Source organism: Rhipicephalus microplus, chromosome 3 (assembly GCF_043290135.1).
Source record: "Rhipicephalus microplus isolate Deutch F79 chromosome 3, USDA_Rmic, whole genome shotgun sequence".
NCBI lineage: Eukaryota > Metazoa > Arthropoda > Arachnida > Ixodida > Ixodidae > Rhipicephalus > Rhipicephalus microplus.
This window is the reverse complement of record NC_134702.1, coordinates 90,033,180-90,050,656: the sequence shown is the minus strand read 5'-3', so window position 1 is coordinate 90,050,656 and position 17,477 is coordinate 90,033,180. Positions and strand designations below refer to the sequence as shown.

The 17,477-nt window shown below is 45.1% G+C and overlaps 3 protein-coding genes across 3 annotated transcripts; 2 read left to right on the top strand and 1 right to left on the bottom strand.

Moving 5' to 3' along the window:
- Window positions 1-5,090: 5,090 nt before the first annotated feature.
- On the bottom strand, window positions 5,091-9,658 carry slx1 (structure-specific endonuclease subunit SLX1). The gene is made up of 4 exons (XM_037412760.2): window positions 9,359-9,658; window positions 8,416-8,467; window positions 6,840-7,025; window positions 5,091-5,604 (listed from the first exon to the last, which is right to left on the bottom strand). Exons 1-4 carry the CDS (start codon window positions 9,523-9,525, stop codon window positions 5,242-5,244), a joined length of 768 nt encoding a protein of 255 aa, XP_037268657.2. The 5' UTR covers window positions 9,526-9,658; the 3' UTR covers window positions 5,091-5,241.
- A 337-nt stretch (window positions 9,659-9,995) lies between these two features.
- On the top strand, window positions 9,996-11,682 carry LOC142803257 (uncharacterized). Its single transcript, XM_075888379.1, has 3 exons — window positions 9,996-10,129; window positions 10,216-10,516; window positions 11,355-11,682. Exons 2-3 carry the CDS (start codon window positions 10,242-10,244, stop codon window positions 11,452-11,454), a joined length of 375 nt encoding a protein of 124 aa, XP_075744494.1. The 5' UTR covers window positions 9,996-10,129; window positions 10,216-10,241; the 3' UTR covers window positions 11,455-11,682.
- A 4,626-nt stretch (window positions 11,683-16,308) lies between these two features.
- On the top strand, window positions 16,309-17,100 carry LOC119159999 (ubiquitin-conjugating enzyme E2 Z). Its single transcript, XM_037412767.2, has one exon. It carries the CDS (start codon window positions 16,309-16,311, stop codon window positions 17,098-17,100), a length of 792 nt encoding a protein of 263 aa, XP_037268664.2.
- The last annotated feature ends 377 nt before the right edge of the window (window positions 17,101-17,477 follow it).

The following is a 17,477-nucleotide window of genomic DNA, read 5'->3' as shown; positions in this document are numbered from 1 at the left end:
TAAATTTTAACTTCTTTAGTACACCAATAGCTATGCGCCGCTTGAAATATGTGGTTACCTTAAGGTTCTGATATCGCAGCGGCATTTACCGAAGGAAAAGAAGGGATATCACGAAGGAGTTACAGATTAATGCGACGAAGAATTCGCTGAAGTTCGATATAGGTTTACAGCACTGCACTTCAACTGTGCCTGGTGCTGTAAATGTACCAGTGGCTCCATTGAATGTTTTTATTTTAAGCTACAGTCTATGCAGTTATAGAGGTCTTAATGAGGAGGCTATCAGAGAAAACTGCTATTAAAGCCAGCTTACAGGGTCCCCCCCTCATCCCCCCCCTGCAGAAGGAGAGAAAGGAACGTGTTTAGCATAAATTTCTATTGACCTTCACGTGACAGTCACTTCATCCTCTCTATCAGTCTGGGTCAAATTAATGTTACCAAGTAACGCCTGCATCTAAGTGCTATTTCTAACGTGTCCCATCGGCTTTCCTGTGATTGCAGACGACTGTATAGTGCGAGAAATGCAACGTGTCGCACATATTGTTTGCTTCTTGAATCATGAATTGCTTGTATCCTCTGTCGCACTAGCTAAACCTTCGCTTTAGTATGTCTTCAAATAACTGTATGCTTCGGCCCCACAAAAGACACACTTCATGTACGGCTATGGACGTGATGAAGCAAAGTTAAGGAACATATTGCTACGTAGCTAGCAACAACATATTTAGCTAACAATATATTTAGGCCACTAAAGCTAAACACAAGGCCTTGAATGCAACCAGGAAGAGGTGAACCGTGTCGCCATGAAACGCAAGAATCTTTCTGATATGTCGCATTTCAATGTGGTGGAGTGGGGTGTACAAAAAGGCGTCAGCGTGGTCCAAGCTGCATGACTGCGAGAACAAACCTGGCAGATGCCGAATTCGTTCTGTGTTGGGAGCAAAAACGGCTGCAAAGTCCATGCATTGCTAGGCCTGCGCATAATATGCAGCAGTCACAGCTAAAGCTGGCAGAGCAGCTTTTATAGAGCCTTTTTTTTAAACACTCTTCGTGTAAATTCTGCAGGTACACTTGCATGGCCCCGGATTGGCCACAAGTCATCATAATCTTCATGAAGTAGAGAAACACCCACTGCGCAGTTATTTGTTCTTTGGAGCAGTGTGGTAGCTGGGAGACACTTGTAAAGCATTACGTACACTTTTTTGGCACTGTGGCTGACGAGGAATTACGGCTGAGTCTTATGTAACGGGTTGGAAGCATTCGACGACCCACTCGTTACGCAATCCGACCAGAATTCATGTCATATTCTCTATGCTTTATATTTTATTTCATTTTTTTATAATTTAATGCACTAGTCATTATAGACACTGGCAGCAGCAGCCGTGAAAAACGATCATTGTTGTGATCTCATTGCAGGTTTCGCTGCAAAAAAAAAAGTGAAACTATTTTTGCAATATTTACTACTAATCTCTGTGTGTGCAAACATGTAAGTGCGCTGACTCACTCGCAATGCTGCCCTCTAGTTATGAGTTAAAACAGTGGGATACAGCAGAAGAAATGGATGCTCACGGACAAATAAACCATTTTGTACTGTTTTGAGAAGTCGTGACTCGCTGAAACCGACATGCCGCTGGTTTTTTTCTGCATTTTTTTTTTCTTTGCTAGTTTCGTGTAACGTTAACATAACAAAAATATGCAAGAAATTTACTGTATAGCATGAAGTCTGCAGTGTTTCTACGACTATGTATCGGAATGCACCAGATGTGCAGGATATATTGCAGTACTTCATATCACATGTTAATGATAGCTTTTGTACTACGAGAGAAATTCATCCTCTGGAGTGATTTGACAATTTCGGCATCAAGCAAGTGTGCACGAGGTAGCATATTCGACATACAGCATTACAGGTGCCTGTGGCTCTAGACCAAAAGATCTGTATATAGATAGTACTGCCCAGGGAAGCGGCCCCCGATGAAGACTGCTTCAGATCTTCGGACATTAGGATAATGTTTTTCGCTATCGGGCAATGTTGGCTGCACACTAAAGAACCCCAGGTGGCTGGAATTTTCAGAGCCATCTGTTACAGCGTCTCTCATTATCATATTGTAGTTTTGGAATGTTAAAACCCCAGCAATTACTCCTATGATCACATTATTGGGCACTGTTGACACTAAAAGGGCCCTGTAACTCCTTTGCAAATAGCCGTGGTACAGATTCACTAAAGGAGCTTTTTGCCTCACGAATTCACCAGCGCAAAAATTTTCAGCATCCATCCAGTATGAGCGGAGTTGGGAAGATCTGTCGCACGCTCTAATTACATTCTTTCGTACCGACGAAAGCGCTGGAAGCTAGGCAAGGAGGTATGGTGCAGGTGAAGAAATTGCATCCCCTGACCTGGAGCACTATTTCTATAGTATATATATTTTTTCCTGGAATGCGCGGCTTTTCAGTCAATCGCCCGCACACTCACCCAGGCAAGTCGTGGCCTCGCGCAGCAGTGCCAGTGCTGACCGAAAGTGCCTTGCTTAAATCGGCCAATGGCTGATGCTAGGCCTGGGATGTAGTGATTTTGAGCCTTTCACGTCATTTGTGGATAAAAGAGAAAGCAATTTCTAGCTACCTTCGAGAATTTATTATAAATTTCAAAAAGTGTTGTGGGGCCTGTTCAAGTTCGTTTCGCTGCGAGTCCTTTGCCTTGCTTTTATTCACATGCAAGTGATAAAATGTTGGGTCCTATGCACAATTATTGATGACAGCAGCTCAGACAAAAAGTAGCGCATTTATTCCATCTCCATGCACAAGGGTGTGTTCCAATTTTCTACTGGTATTGTTTTGGAAATCACAAGAACAGGCATTGTGTGCTCACAGTGTCACCAGCTGCAGCAGTGACTCAACTGCGTGTAATGACGACAAATAAAGCACTAGATAATCCAACTACGCACAAAAAGGAACACGCCAAGGTATAGAAGGAGTTTGGCTCACTACCAGTAGGTAACATTCTTAATTAATGTACACGGAGCTAGAAACAATTAGAGTCAAGAGGTTTTCTGTCGCTTGGTCCCATTAGGTAGGGCTAAATGTGCTCACAAGTGTTTCGTTTAATCATGCATGACACTCAACAAGCTGAAAAGGAAAGAATGAATGCATCGTGCGCCCGTTGCCAGATGCAGCTAGCATTGCCATACCTGCCTTAATTCTTGTTCTGTGCACCGATAGAGCACTGTCTTCTTCAGTGGCATTTGAGTGCACATAGAAACCACTGGATTCTAGGAAGTGAGATTCGCACAGCAGTAACTCAATGGGACATGTCAAAATCGCATTTCTTTAGAATACTAAAATTCTTTGCTAAAAGGTGGCGTAACACACACACGCACGCAGACACACACACACACACACACACACACACACACACACACACATATATATATATATATATATATATATATATATATATATATATAAACAGTTGCGACCTATATAAACGCATAAAAATTATCATCTATAGAGCGACACGTGAAACATCACCTGTACTTTCCCGTCTATTAAAATTGTTTCAATAAAAAAATCTGAAATCTGAGATATGTAAGTATGCTGTAACAGTAATGATACAAAAACAAAAAATTGATTGGTCACTTCAGTGCTAGCTAAAACCGTTTTACCAAAGATACTTGACCGTGGCCATTGTAAAACAGGTCGCAGAATGACAGCGCTAATGGTACACTTGCACGCAAACAAAACTGCTGATTTAGTGAACGGATGAAGCGTGACATGATTTCACAGCATTCAAGTGCATTGTAAGCAAACTGTCAGCAGAGACGCAATGTCTCATTTCTGCATTCCATACTTGCCAGGGTGGAATACATGACGATAGTTATAGTGCTAGAACAAAACGGCGACACAGAGACAAGAAGGACACGAATGTCTCTGTGTTGCCGTTTTGTTCTTGCGCTATAACTATCGTCATGCCATACCAACTAGCCCAAGCTGCCACACTTCTAAGCTGAAATACACTCACACCCCGATACAACGAACCCAGATATAACGAAATACAGGTTATAATAAAGTAAATTATGAACGCTATTACAATATACTGGGCATTCCAAGAAAGGTGTCCAATATTCTTTAAAAATTCGCACAAGGCGCTATTCACTTGCTGCCTTCACAGTTGCTTTTTCTGTAGCGGCAGTCATCTTGAGAGGTTTGAAGACGTCCTTCGAAACAGTAATAAGAAAAATTAAATTAATTATCTTTTTAATTAGTGGAGTTAGGACAATTAGATTCCTTCATGCAGAGAACCAATTTCCAACATGCTTTGGCCGCAAATAACACACACACAAAGTAAAAAAACACTCAACGACAAGCACAAGCGGCTTGTACATGTTGAGTGTTTCCTTACTTTGTGTGTGTGTTATTTGCGGCCTAAGCATGTCAGTAAGCAAGTACCAACTAGGCCAACAATCAGTATTGTAACCAATTGCCGCTTTCATATTTTGGAAGAACGATCACTACTAGTAACTGCGAGTTAATGAGATTCTTCTAAATTCTGTGGTGAAACTGAAACCAAAGGACCGGTGATTGCAACAAGCAAATGACTACAATGACATCACTGTTCAAAACAGCAGTTATAAGGGTGCAGTTCTTCCCTTTCGTTAATGTATGTGCATCATGCGTTCTGTAATTACAATTGCAGCCCGCACACTTGCATAACAAAGTTGGTTGATGGTTGATATAACAGCGCTCCCTCATTTCGGACGTCTCAGACAAATATTGCAGTTGCGCTTTTTGGCGTTTGGTTTCCGTTTCCCCGCAGACTTTAGGAGAAATTCATTAATTCGCAGTTATTACTTAGAGGCCACTTTCCCGAAATCTCAAAGCACTAATGGTTTTTCGCGTGAAGGACGTGAATTCTGCCATTTGACTCAACTACCTAGCTTGACTAATCAAAATGTAAATAATTTAACTCTTCTAATTGCTGTTACAAATGATGTCTTCAATCCTTTTAAGATGCCTGCCGTGACATAAAAAACAACTGTGCAGAAAGAGAGCAAACAGCGCCTCTTCCTGATTTAAGAATATTTGACAGATTTCTTGAAACACCCTATATATAGTGCTAAGAATATATTTTTACAACAAATTTTCGAATATAGCGAACTTACTTGCATGTGAGATGCAACTTCATCAAAATGAGGCTTGAGTGTACATCACACTTCACCCAGGAAGTGAGTTAAGAATTAGGCCTGCCTCGAATCAGCGTCCATCACTCTGTGCAATGCGGGCGGCCGACGATTTGGCGTAGTTGCATCTGTTGTGCCGCACCAGGTCACCCCAGAGCAACCAGTTGCAGCAGTCGAGGCAATTGCCACCCACTGGTATCGTCTGATTACGCTCATTTTTGAGGAACAGTCCAGCAAGACAGCAAAGATGAGAAACGGCGATACACTCGGTGTACGGGCACTCGATTAGGCTTCTCGTGCCCTCCAGCGGCTCACCGCACACGGCACAGGCTCCCGTTGTGAGGGCAATGTCAACAGGTTCACGCATGGCGGAAGCACGAACGGCCTTGACAGGTCCGTACGCTATGGCCATGTGAAGGGGTGGTCGCAAGTCCGGCTGTAACGGTACCGGAGAACTGCTGAACGAACTTGTTCTGATATTGTTTGCTGCTTCCACACCTCTCAAAAGCTTTAGAGATGAGCAATACATTAACGTGAACTTAAACAAGTTATAGGTACGACTGCTAATTGCAGCAAAAGAAACCAAGAAAGCTTTCCTGAGTAGCTGGAAGCAAAGGTAGACTTTATCATAGGCTTATTCTGGGTACAGCACAAAACACCAGACAGTGAATCTTACATGCGCTCCTGAAAAAAAAAAAAAAAAAAAAAAAAAACAGCAATTTCATTCACTAGCCACTGAAGCACCTAGATTGCCAGGGTTATATTGGCGTTGCATGTCTCACAAGCCACCGTCACTTCCTTTCTTTCACATCACTGATTTTCTTTTCGAGGGCTCAAAGGTGGTACCTAAAAAGGGCCGAGTTCCACATGGGTGCAGCAATTACAAAGATGCAGAAAAAGCAGTCAACATAAAAAAGCATTGCATAAAATGATGGTATAAGGCAATTACAATTCTGATAGTAATGGCACTACACGTTCCACACTTGCACTGGCAAGGGGAAGGTTATCACAATTATTAAATCTTCACCAACATTAATAATTGAATCCCTAACTCGTTCAGTAGTGGAGTGTGCTAGCCATAAGCGCGACACGATAGTCAGCATGGGTCGTGTGGTGCATTATTGCACAGCTTCTTGTGTTTCTTGACATCAAGTCAGCTGCTAACATGCAGGATTATAATTTGCAACTGCCATTACGTGATGATGTTATGCCCCCAAGCATTTTAATCCGGTCACTGTGCTTTTGGTATGGGACATCTTCACAGCGTATACTGTGCACATGCAAAAGAATCACAATTGCAAAAGCTTTTAAGCAAGCTGAGGCACACATCAAAGAAGACATTGCTTTGGACAACTGAAGAAATCAAAATAGTCATCTGGGAAGCATGCATACGTGCAATGTTGTGCACTGCTTTGACTTCATGTTATTGATTTGCATAACGCATACTTGTTCATAACTTCTGAGACTGACTTTGCAGTCCTTCAGCTCGCATGTAGAAGGGTCTGTACTGTTTTTTTATTGAACTCTATTCCATCTCGTCAGTCTATTTTTCTTACTCGTGAAATACCACTCACATATTTTTTCAACTAAGCCAAGCCACTTGAAGTTGAGCCGCATCCATTTGCAGGAACTCAGTCGGTTGAACCTGTGCACAAGAGTTTTTGAGCTCACCTGAAAGTCTAGCTGATAGTGCTCGATGAGCCATTGTATTGTAAGGGGTAGCCTAACCCATGGGACAGCCCTGAGCATATGACAGACCACCCTGAAAGCATATGCAAAACGGGTTTCTGTGCGAAGCTTCTTTCCGACATGGCTGAGACGGCGAGATCGGTCTGGGTGCTGCCAAGCCCATTCAAACTGAAGTTTGGAAAGAAACACGATGTGCGATCAGTAGTGGGATTATGAGATGTGCAATTACAATGTGCAATTATTTCTGTAGTCACAGGTATAAATATTAAGCTAGAGCATTCAAGTTTGCATGTACAGTTTGCTTGGTTTTGTATATGCATATCGGTTATTGGCATATAGCAATATGTTCTATTCAATAAAAGAAAGAACTGAGATGTAGTGATGATGCATTTAGGCTGAACAGATCAGTAAACATGGATCTTCTCTTCTTTCTTCTATGCGCTCATGGATTAAAACATGACAATTCAGGGCTAAGAATGTGCATACTTAATTTTCACCATCTTTAGTTCGTGTTGTATCGATGTAACTTTTATTCTAGCATTAACATCAAAGTTAACATTAGCTTTTGCAGCTATATTCGTAGGTACATGATGCAGTTACTTCGAGTGATTGGGAATACCAGTAGTTATACTAAATTCTGTGATGTTGCGTTTGAATCCGTGAGTACTTTGCATGGTGATACATGCTAACATAATGAAATCGGATGGAAAGATTGAAAGATGAAAGTGGCGACCACAAGTGAAAAATACAGTAAGAGCTCCTTAAATCGAAATGGAGGGACACTATAAAAGTGTTCGAATTGAGAAGACTTTAAAATAGTGGGTAGGCCCTAGAATGAATTAAGATTATGCCAAACTATGCAGGCGAAACCCAAAAAAGCTACCTCTGGGCTCGTTAATGTGAATTGAAATATGGATTCATATGAGCAGTGATCCTTAATATATGATGCTATTTATGCTGCAAAAATGTTTATTTAGAGACAGAGCTAACAATCAAAATTAAAAGATGTCAGTAATTTGAGTATTGTTTCTCTTGTCGTGACTCCATGAACATCGTTTGCAGCTTGCCTAAGAGCACCAGCTTGGCATCCGAATTCTAATGTGCTTCATAAAAGCTGCTGTTTTGTTCTTTTTCATGTCCAGTAAAGTTGGTTTGGTTTGACTTTGCAGCACATTTTGATCACTCTAGGCCGACTTCTGTGAAGAGCGATAAAAACCTGGGGCTCCCAGTTCGAATTAACCATTGAGAATATTGACTCATGAATTATTAGGAGGGCTGTGCCGGGACCAGGGAGTCCATTCGAATTAAGAGTAATTGTGAATTAACTAAGCTCAAATTAACAAGATTTTATGTAGTAATTGATGCAACAGCTCTGATAACGAAATATCCCAAAGTTGTTTTAAAAGATCCATTTAAAGACTGATTCCTAATCTCGTCTGTGGTTTGCACAGACTTCAAATGTGCATGTGTTGCTTTGAAGACGAGAGCAGTTTTGAGTTTCGCCATAATGATACATTTACATTCTGTGAGAAAATGCACGAGACGTAAAGAGACATACCCGCAAGGCAGATATCTCATTTGGGAAACCGTGTACAATCAATGCCATGTCCCTGAAATGATAGAAATGCAACATCAAGTCAGAAAAACTTCCCAGCTTTGTACTCCTACAATATTTATATTCTCATTTTTATTAGCAGAGATAAAACAAACCTGAAATATAGTTCACAAACTATGCAGTTACATGACACTAAACAAGATCCTGTGATAACTGACAAGGTAATAGGATCATGAGCAACATGAATGACAAAGTGTAGTTGTAATTTTCCTGGACTGTTCTAATCACTGACAATATGTGGCATCTTTTGGATGTTAGCTTGCAAAGGATGCTGAGCTTACCATGACTTAAAGCTAACTCTCAGGTTGATTGCCTCTAATAACAGCGTAGAATGTTTCACGACCTCATGCAGCGCATGAAGTTTTTAGAAAAAAAAAAAACGTTCTGAAGCGTAATCACGTGCTATTAAAGTCGTGTGATTCAACTGCTATAAGACAGTCACTTTTGCTCTAAAGAAATAGGTTTGACGTGATAGCGATACTTAGTGCAGAGCGTGTGTCAGAATGCTGGTATGATGGACATCACTATTTTTGCTGTTGTTACTCTCTGATCGTGATCAAAGGTGCCGACGTGTGAGACGAGCATTACAGATCAGAAATAGAACAGTACCCATGCTTGTGATTTGGTGCATGGACATGTCAACTTTGTCGTTGTCTCTGGTAAACACCGAGGCTAAGTGACACGTAGTTAACAACGCCTAGTCCTTTCCGATGAACGCATAAGTTACAACGTGCCTAAGACATTTATGCCACCAAGCCAAAACACGTATTAACTCAAGCAACAACGCAAGTGAAGTGGTTGACCGGGGATACGTCAAGGTCATGGTGACATTATGTCATATACAACGGCAACAGACTATGGAAATATTTTGCGGTACACATCTCACCATGGTCCTTTCCGGCTGGTGCGCCACGCTCCACCTGCCTTGAATCCTTTATTGTGTTGCTTAATCCGTCGGTTTGGGTCCACTGTGAATCCAATGTAAGTGTGCCCCTTGTACTTGGGATTAGTGCAGTAGAGCAGGTAGCAACCATAAAACTGCTCGACCTGCATGCCGCGGAGGATTCGCACTGACGCTTGAACACACACACAAAAAAAAAAACCGTTGTTGGAAGTGATCTGCGGCGCTTGTCGTTGTTTGTGGAGAGTTGAGATCCCGGAAGAAGCGTCGGGAAGATTCACTTTTGGTCACGACGGTTGCATGCTAGCGCTCAGTATTTGAAATCAATTTAGCCGCCTCGTGGAAGTCGAGACAAGCGACTTCAGCGACGCCACTGGCAACTAACGTGTTTAGCCAATGCCTCATTTATTGTTTAGTTTCAGTTTCAGTTTCGCTTTCATGTGACTGTTTCAAATACCTCGCAAAAGTGAGTAAAATACGCGAAGTTCACTGTCGCGGGGTATTTTTGCGATATAAGTAATGTAGAAACTTCTTACTTGATTCATTTTATTATCGTTTTTTCACTGTTGAATTTCGCGCTGGGCGCGTGCGAACGCGAAGCTCGCGCAACAGATACCCCGCCGCGTTTCATTCGCAGAGGTTCCGTTGGTTCCGTCGCCTTTCTCTCAAGAAGGTAGAGTCGCCTTGCTTCCATCGGTGCGTTCCATCGCGTCGCTGTTCACACCGCTGAAAGTATCGCACTTACAGTAGGCGACTGTGAGTAGCAAGTCCAGCCAGAACTCGCACGGTTAGTTCTGAAGCACGTATGTGTGACCTTTTCAATTACTTTCTACTTCCCTTAGAGCCCATCGAAGCGTCCGCCGAGCTCATGGCGAGTGGATCTGGAGACATGTCCGATCTTGCCAAGTGCCGCAATGTATCCGTGTTGCTGGATGCGCTGGAGCTGCGCGAGGACAACGAAGACGTCAAGCGCGTCTTCCTAGAGCCAAGCAAGGAGCGCACGGAACTGCTCCGCTGGGTGCTCGGCATGACGGACCCCTCCAGGGCGGCCATGAGCTACATTAGCTTAGCCAAGGGAGAGGACGAGCTGTTCCAGTGCCTCGTCAATGTTCTCATGCAACTCGACTGCGTGCCCGACGGCAAGTACGTATAGCTGTAAAAAATTACATGAGTCAGTTTGCTGCATACAAACGTGCGCAATTTCGTATGGGTTAATTCATCTTCAGCACACGTGAGAAAGGGTTCTGACAGACTAGCGAATGCCGGGTAGCTGGTATGTCTCATATTATTGTGATCCTAACTTACCAGCGTTTGACGTAAGGCGACGTACTCTGCCTGCTGTAGTCCCTGTGGCTTTTGTTAGTGCATTCCAGATAAGCACTGCGTCGAAGTTATGTAATTAAAGTAGCAAGAATGATTTCCTGTGGAGCGGGTGAGTCATTGAGAGGCACTCCTGGTGCCGCCAGGGTGGAGGAGGAGGGAAAAAAAACCTTTATTGAAGCTGACATATAGCCCTTTTCCCCACCGGGCTGGTCGACATCCCTAGTCCGGGACGTCATTAGTCGAAGCCGCCACCCGAGTCCGCTGGACCAGAGTTCGCTGTTCCTCGTGTGGAGCTATTAAGTAGAATCATCTCCCTGGCCAGGGTGATGCTCGGCAGAAAGCGTCTAAGCATAGAGGAGACGCTGGCTAGAGAGAATGAAGGTGGGTGCCTTGTGCGTTTGCTCTTCCAAGACAGCCATGAGTACTCGGGCTCCCTACCCCATAGCCAAATAAAAAGCAACGATACAACAAAAGAATAACTGGAAAATACTTATAAAATGTACCAGGAAAGACTTGCACATAAAGAGGCGATGAGTGTTTGGGTGGCGGCATCAGGTCGGCTTTTTCGACGGCTTTACCGAAACAAAGCCGGGTGCACTTTTTATGCTTTTTTTGCGACGAGTATTTCTTTAAAATGCTTTTTGTTGCACATGTGCAGATACGAGGACTTCGTTCGTGGAACGTGCGACAGCAAGGAACAAATGCATTTTTGGTACAAGCTTCTCAAGACAGCGGAAGCGACACAGTACAAGTACTAGATGACCCGCATCTTTATTTTTTCTCCGCTCTTCCACATTGTTTTGGCTGATAACTTAATTAGGCTAATTGAAATTGGGCTACTTAAGGAGGGCACTGCAGCACACATGCGAGACGGTCAGAAAGCAGTGGGCCACGCTGCAGCTGTTCTTGAATGGTACGACGTGCGTGCGGTGTGTGTTCCTCGAACATTGAGCACTGTAAAACAAAAATAAAATGCAAGAACAACAGCGTTGCTTGCCTCAATCGTAGTATGTCACGATAAACCCTCAATTGTTAGGCTACATAGTGACATTCTTACTACGATATACGCTTTAATACAAAAAGCGTAGTCGGCGCTTGAGGCGCAATGCAAAGAAACAGTGGTGGTGACTGGCCACTACGTGTATCTGTCTGTTGCTAAGTCTTGCAGATTCCTCTTTGTTCTCGTATTTACCTGTTTTATTGCCGTAGTGGGTACCCAGCAAGTGTGTCTGCAGCAGTTACCCAATGAGTGTTCAGGAAGGGCTCTGAAAGGCCGCTCTTCTACTATGGCTTTTGCTGTGAGTGTACCGCGCCTTCCGCGCCAGCCTGCCGTTTTTATGCAGTGGGATGCAGATATATCTGAGTTTATTAGTAATTTTGCCGACTACTTTTTGTTTCCCTTCTTTTTTTTTTTTGGGAGTCACTGGATATCAGTCAGCCTATTTAGTGAAGAGAGGAGATGGGCGGACCGACGTGAACGTGCCGTGGTTATCATCATCACTCGGTTATCGTGGCTTATTTAAAAGAAAAAAAAAGTGTGTAAGTTTACACTAACTTGCAAGCGGTATTTATACTATGTTCACTTGTCTTAATACACCCGATGTAATTCCACAATAGAACTCTTATTTCCAAACTGAATTATAAAAAAATGGCAGCATATCCACGGAGTGAATGGTGTATAGTGGGGCGAAGCATCCATCCGTCCATTCGTTCTTGCTTCCGTCCATCCACGCGTGCGTCTGTGTGGCCGTCCGTGCGTCCATCCGCCCGTTCGTGCGTCCGCACGTTCATCTGTGCGTCCGTCCCTGCTTTTGTCCATGCATCCACTCCTGCGTCCGTACATCCGTCCGTGCAGCCATCCGTGCGTCCGTCCATGCATCTGTCAGTGTGTCCGTTCGTCCACCTATTCAACACTCCAAGTACCACCATCTCGCATCTTTTCCTGATATATTCTTCATTAGAGTTACTATATATGCTACCTTTTGCTACTAGAGTTACTATATATGCTACCTTTTGCTATATGCTACCTAAAGGTAGCATATACAGTAACTCTATTCCTCATTAGGGAGCCTACCTGAACGGCCGTTTTTAGGGTGATGTCAGCCTTTGACCCACTACATGCCGCCAACGCACCGCCGCCCGCCAAAACACAATGTTGCCAGACAGCAACGCCACGCTGTCGCCCCATCTTGGTGCCCGCACTGCGTCTACGCCCGGTTGCGTTTAGTTCTCAATAATACGGCGTCGAACGTTGCGGTAGCGTGTTAAACGCTGCCGGTGAAGCCTTAGAATGCCTGGATGCTGCGTACCGCTCTGCACTAACCACAACAGAAAGGGGGTGCGAATGTTCCGCTTCCCAGCGAGCCCTGGCCGACGACAACTATGGCTGGCTCAAGTGAAGCGAGACGGCTGGGAGCCCACCAGTGCGTCTCGTATTTGCTCTGTGAGTACTGCGTATTTCGTTCACTGTTTTTTCCTGCGGCACACGTATATGTGTTTCGCGGTGTTCGCGAATGAGTAGATAACCGAAGTTGTCGTTGCTGCGTCCACGCAATGCGAGTAGGAAGCCCACAAACGGGACGCGTCCGCGCGTTCGTACGGAGACGCGCTCGCTAGTCTGAGCTGTTGCCACGCTTGCGTTCGTGTCAGCGTAACCTCAGTATTATGTCGCAAGTGTTTGTGTGTGGGCTGCGAATTTCTTCGTGCGCTCACTTTGAGAACTGGGTCGCTTACACGACCCTGAGAACCACCGCTGTCAAAAGCCCAGGTGTTGTGTGTTGTTACAAGGGCTGGGCACCGACGCCGTACGTAGGTATACATGCTCGGTCGGCGGCTGGCTCCAAAATGGCGGCGCACAGAAAACTATGCTGAATTTGGTGGAAGCTGGCAACAGCGTGCCCCGTTGCCCGCTGGTTTTGGCTGAGTTTCTTGAAGGCACTTATTAAGATGTCTCCACCCTAAAAACGGCCGTTCATGTAGGCTCCGTATTCCTCATATAGAGGCACCGCCATCTAGCGGACATTCCAAGGACTGAATGAGAGGAGGCACACGCACACTTTCTTACGGCTTGCGCTTCGTGTCGACTTCCCACCTTTAATCACCTCGAGTTCATGGTATATACTAGTTCACTGTATTCATGGCACTGCGGCCCAACACTCGCTAAACCTTTCTAAAACCTTACGCCCAGCGAGTATAACGTAGCAACCCTTTCTTGTCTTCTGTGCGTTGTTGAACAATAAAAAATTTGCAGCGTGCGCTTTAAATAAAAGCCAAATTTTCCTGTCTCTCATTCCCCCTTAGCCGCCATTGGTACGTACATTGAGCATTATCTTTTTTGTTCAACAACGCACAGAAAAAATTTCTCACCGGCACCATCTTGGAGGTCAGAACGTTATACTTGTTACACACTAATACAACGGCTTCGCCCCTAAAGAATCCCCCACCTCCTCGAAGAGAATCGTGAGTAAATGCAAGTGCATTGCGTAGCGTCTATAACGGCGCTCGCACGTGAGAACCCAGCGTAAAAAGAATGTTTTTTTTTTAAACTGCGTGCAGCCGAAAGCGCCGTTCACCGCTCGTGACGTTTTTCTATCGCGAGAAACGCGGTATGCGTTTCCAGCTCTAGTAGCTATATAGCGTTCACGGTTAAAAAATACTATGAAGTGAGCAAAACAAACAGCGTTCTCTGCTCGTCGGTGTTGGCGTTTCCCAGCGGTGTCTCGAGCAAACATCTTCGATGTTCTTGAGAGGCACCCAGCCAGAAAACAGTCGAGAGTGAGGCGTGAGCGGACGAGAAAGTGGGCGCAGGAAGGAGAGAGAGTGTACAGCGAGAGAAGGAGCGGCGAAACACTGCTCCTGTAATTCTACCTGACGGTCATAACGTCAGCGTTCTATCAACACAAACGCCACACAAACGCTGGCAGCACAAATGTTACAAACACGTTTTAAATGCACTGCATTGAGGCGGTGGCAACTGCCAGCGCTCACTGACCAGGGGGAGCTGCGTTGCTCACACTGCCTCATCTCAAAGTTTCTGACACTCGCCGTTAGGAGCACGCAGAAAAGAGACGCATGCTCGCGTCCCCAATCATACAGTTTCCTAAAATTAACTAGAGGTGACTCTGAGGCTGCGATAGTTCAGCGACCATGGGAATGATGGGTAGTACTACAGAGGCTAGAACGCTTCCAGCCTCTCTAGTTCCAGCCTCTCTAGTAGTACACAGCATCTCTAGTCTCTCTAGTAGTACACACATTTCCAGCCTCTCTAGTAGTCCAGTCTCTCTAGTAGTACACACATTTGCCTAGTCTTCGTACTTGCGGGAGGCGAATTGTACTTGCGGCTTCGTTTATTTCTGGTTACGGTTTGTTTTGAAGGAAAGAACGTATCCTTTTGGGCTTTGTGACCCGATTCAAAATGGTAAGCCTAAAAAATAAGGTTGTGAAGCGCAAACGCTGAACAGTTGCTAATTTATTCTTTCGTAAAATAAAAAAAAAACAGGTCTAAGCCACACGAACACACATGGAGCCAAAAGCAGGCAAGAAGTACGAAGATTAGACAAATGTGTGTACTAGCCATCATTCCTATGCTGGCTGAACTGCCACGTGTTCCAGCTCCCGTAGACACTAGCGTCAAAGTTCCCTCTAGTGTATACTAGGAAACTCTATGGCTGGCAGCTGCCGACACCGAAGCGTGACATGGTAGGGAACCCGTTTGCTAGGGGCGCCCGCGGCAGCAGCTGTTGCTATGGGAGATAACGGTGGACGGATCCCGATGGATGCCTGACATAGCCCGACTGATAAATGCATTCGCATTTAAAAGTTCTTTATTTTTTTTCGTGGAGCTATTTTAGATGTAACGCAGCAAATACAATCCAGGCAGTTGTAATTATTTCACTTTACAGCGTTTACATATGTGTGGGAAAGTACCACCTTTCTAAGGTACCTCAAACTCAAAGCGGCGTCTGTATCTATACATGAAACGCCGATGGTACGCCCCCGTCACTTTCCACAGCGTTACGAGACACGTGCGTAATCGGACTACTTCGTGAAGGTCTGTGTGTGTGGAAGCTCCGCCCCCTTAGGTTTCCCTTCAATGCCAAGAAAAGTTGTCGATGAGTATCTACTCGCCAGTTCATTATATTCGCCAGCGATGGCACAAGCGACTTTCATTAAAAATAGGAGGCATTGCTTGGAAATAACCACGGTTGCCAGCAGAAGACGTTTCGCCACCACGATTTTTTACGTTTCGCCAAAAATGTAACTGATCCCACTGCGATTTTGGACTCCGCCGTTTCACTATAGTGCCAAGAATATACCAGTACATTCTAGGCACTATAGTTTGACAAATCGCTCCCCGCAGACCGGAGGAGGAGCGCAGTAACGGGTGACGTATGGTGACGTGCGCGATTCTCGGGATCGAATCGCTACTTCTTCCGACGTGTGAAATCCAGCTTTACTAGATTCACTCAATTACCTTGGTCTCCATGCATGACCATACCTTCCGAATACAAGAAGAAGAGAAGGCAAAAGAACCCGAGCCTCGTGTTCCTCGGCCGCGTCGAAATTCCCCCATTCGATCATCTCTCAAACCAAAATTTTTGAGGACCACGCCAATGGCCCCGAACAACTGGGACCCGTTCATCTTCGCCCACGAGCAACCGTCAGAGCAGTGCACGGTTAGGGTGAAACGGGACCTGGCTGAGTTCAACGCAAATCCTCCGCCGGGCATCTTCGTTGCGGCTGAAGAGAATAACATCTCCAAGGTGCACGCCATCATCGTGGGCCCCGTGGGGACGCCGTACGAGGGGGGCTTCTTCCAGTTCTTTCTCAAGTTTCCAACCGACTACCCGATGAGTCCACCGCGGGTGCGACACATCACCACGGATGCCGGCCGGGTGCTCTTCAACCAGCACTTCTACCGGAGCGGTGAGGTGTGCCTGAGCATCCTGGGCACGACAACGGGACCCACCTGGAGCCCCGTCCAAACGCTGTCCACCTTGCTGGTGAGCGTGCAGTCGATGATGAACGAGAAGCCGTACTTCGAGGGATTCCGCGCAGAGGAAACGCCGGGAGCGTCGGACCAATACAACGAGCTCATTAGACACGAGACAATGAGGGTCACCGTGTGCGACCAAGTCGAGGCCTGCCTCAAGGAGACCAACGGATGCCCTTCTTCCCTGAGCAGCCAGATTCTGAAGTTGTTCCTCGAGTCGTACGACAAGTACGAAGACGCCGTCTCGACCAAGCGCCACCTGACGGACAGGCAGATGAAAGACCCGTACACCAGGGTAGTGTCGAAGTACCAGTACGAAACTCTGCTGACTCGTCTTAAAAGCCTCAGGGAGCGTGTCGATAAGAGAAACGAAGAGGCTGCGAAGGCTGCCGCTGAAGCTGCCACGCAATAAGAAGTTCAAGTACAGCTGGCCAAATGAAAAAAAAAAAGTACGGCCTCAATGCCCTATACTGAATACAAAGAATGCGACGAAATTCTAGGCGAGAAAATTCCCTTCTGCAATAAAATTATTGAATTTATCTGGTACCGTAATTTTCCTGCATGCTTGCTGAGTCGCAGTCCACGTCTCCCGACATACTTAATCTGTACTCTTCATTATTGAACAACGGGAGCTAAAGGTATGAATGATGTTAGTGCAGAATAGCAAGTACACACTTTGTGTAGTATTGTATAAACTTAAAAACGAACTTCTGATGGTGCGTCCGTAGATAAACAATTTTCCCACAAAATATGACGCCATAAACGCCCATGTCGCGATAATGAATCTGG

Excerpts from the sequence above, each read along its gene's own strand:
- LOC119159999 (XM_037412767.2), top strand. The coding sequence starts at position 16,309 with ATGGCCCCGAACAACTGGGACCCGTTCATCTTCGCCCACGAGCAACCG.
- slx1 (XM_037412760.2), bottom strand. The coding sequence starts at position 9,525 with ATGCAGGTCGAGCAGTTTTATGGTTGCTACCTGCTCTACTGCACTAAT. Across the intron at positions 8,468-9,358 it reads ACCAGCCGGAAAGGACCATG|GGACATGGCATTGATTGTAC; the intron begins GTGAGATGTGTA and ends CTATCATTTCAG. Across the intron at positions 7,026-8,415 it reads ATGAGATATCTGCCTTGCGG|TTTGAATGGGCTTGGCAGCA; the intron begins GTATGTCTCTTT and ends TCCAAACTTCAG.
- LOC142803257 (XM_075888379.1), top strand. The coding sequence starts at position 10,242 with ATGGCGAGTGGATCTGGAGACATGTCCGATCTTGCCAAGTGCCGCAAT. Across the intron at positions 10,517-11,354 it reads GACTGCGTGCCCGACGGCAA|ATACGAGGACTTCGTTCGTG; the intron begins GTACGTATAGCT and ends GCACATGTGCAG.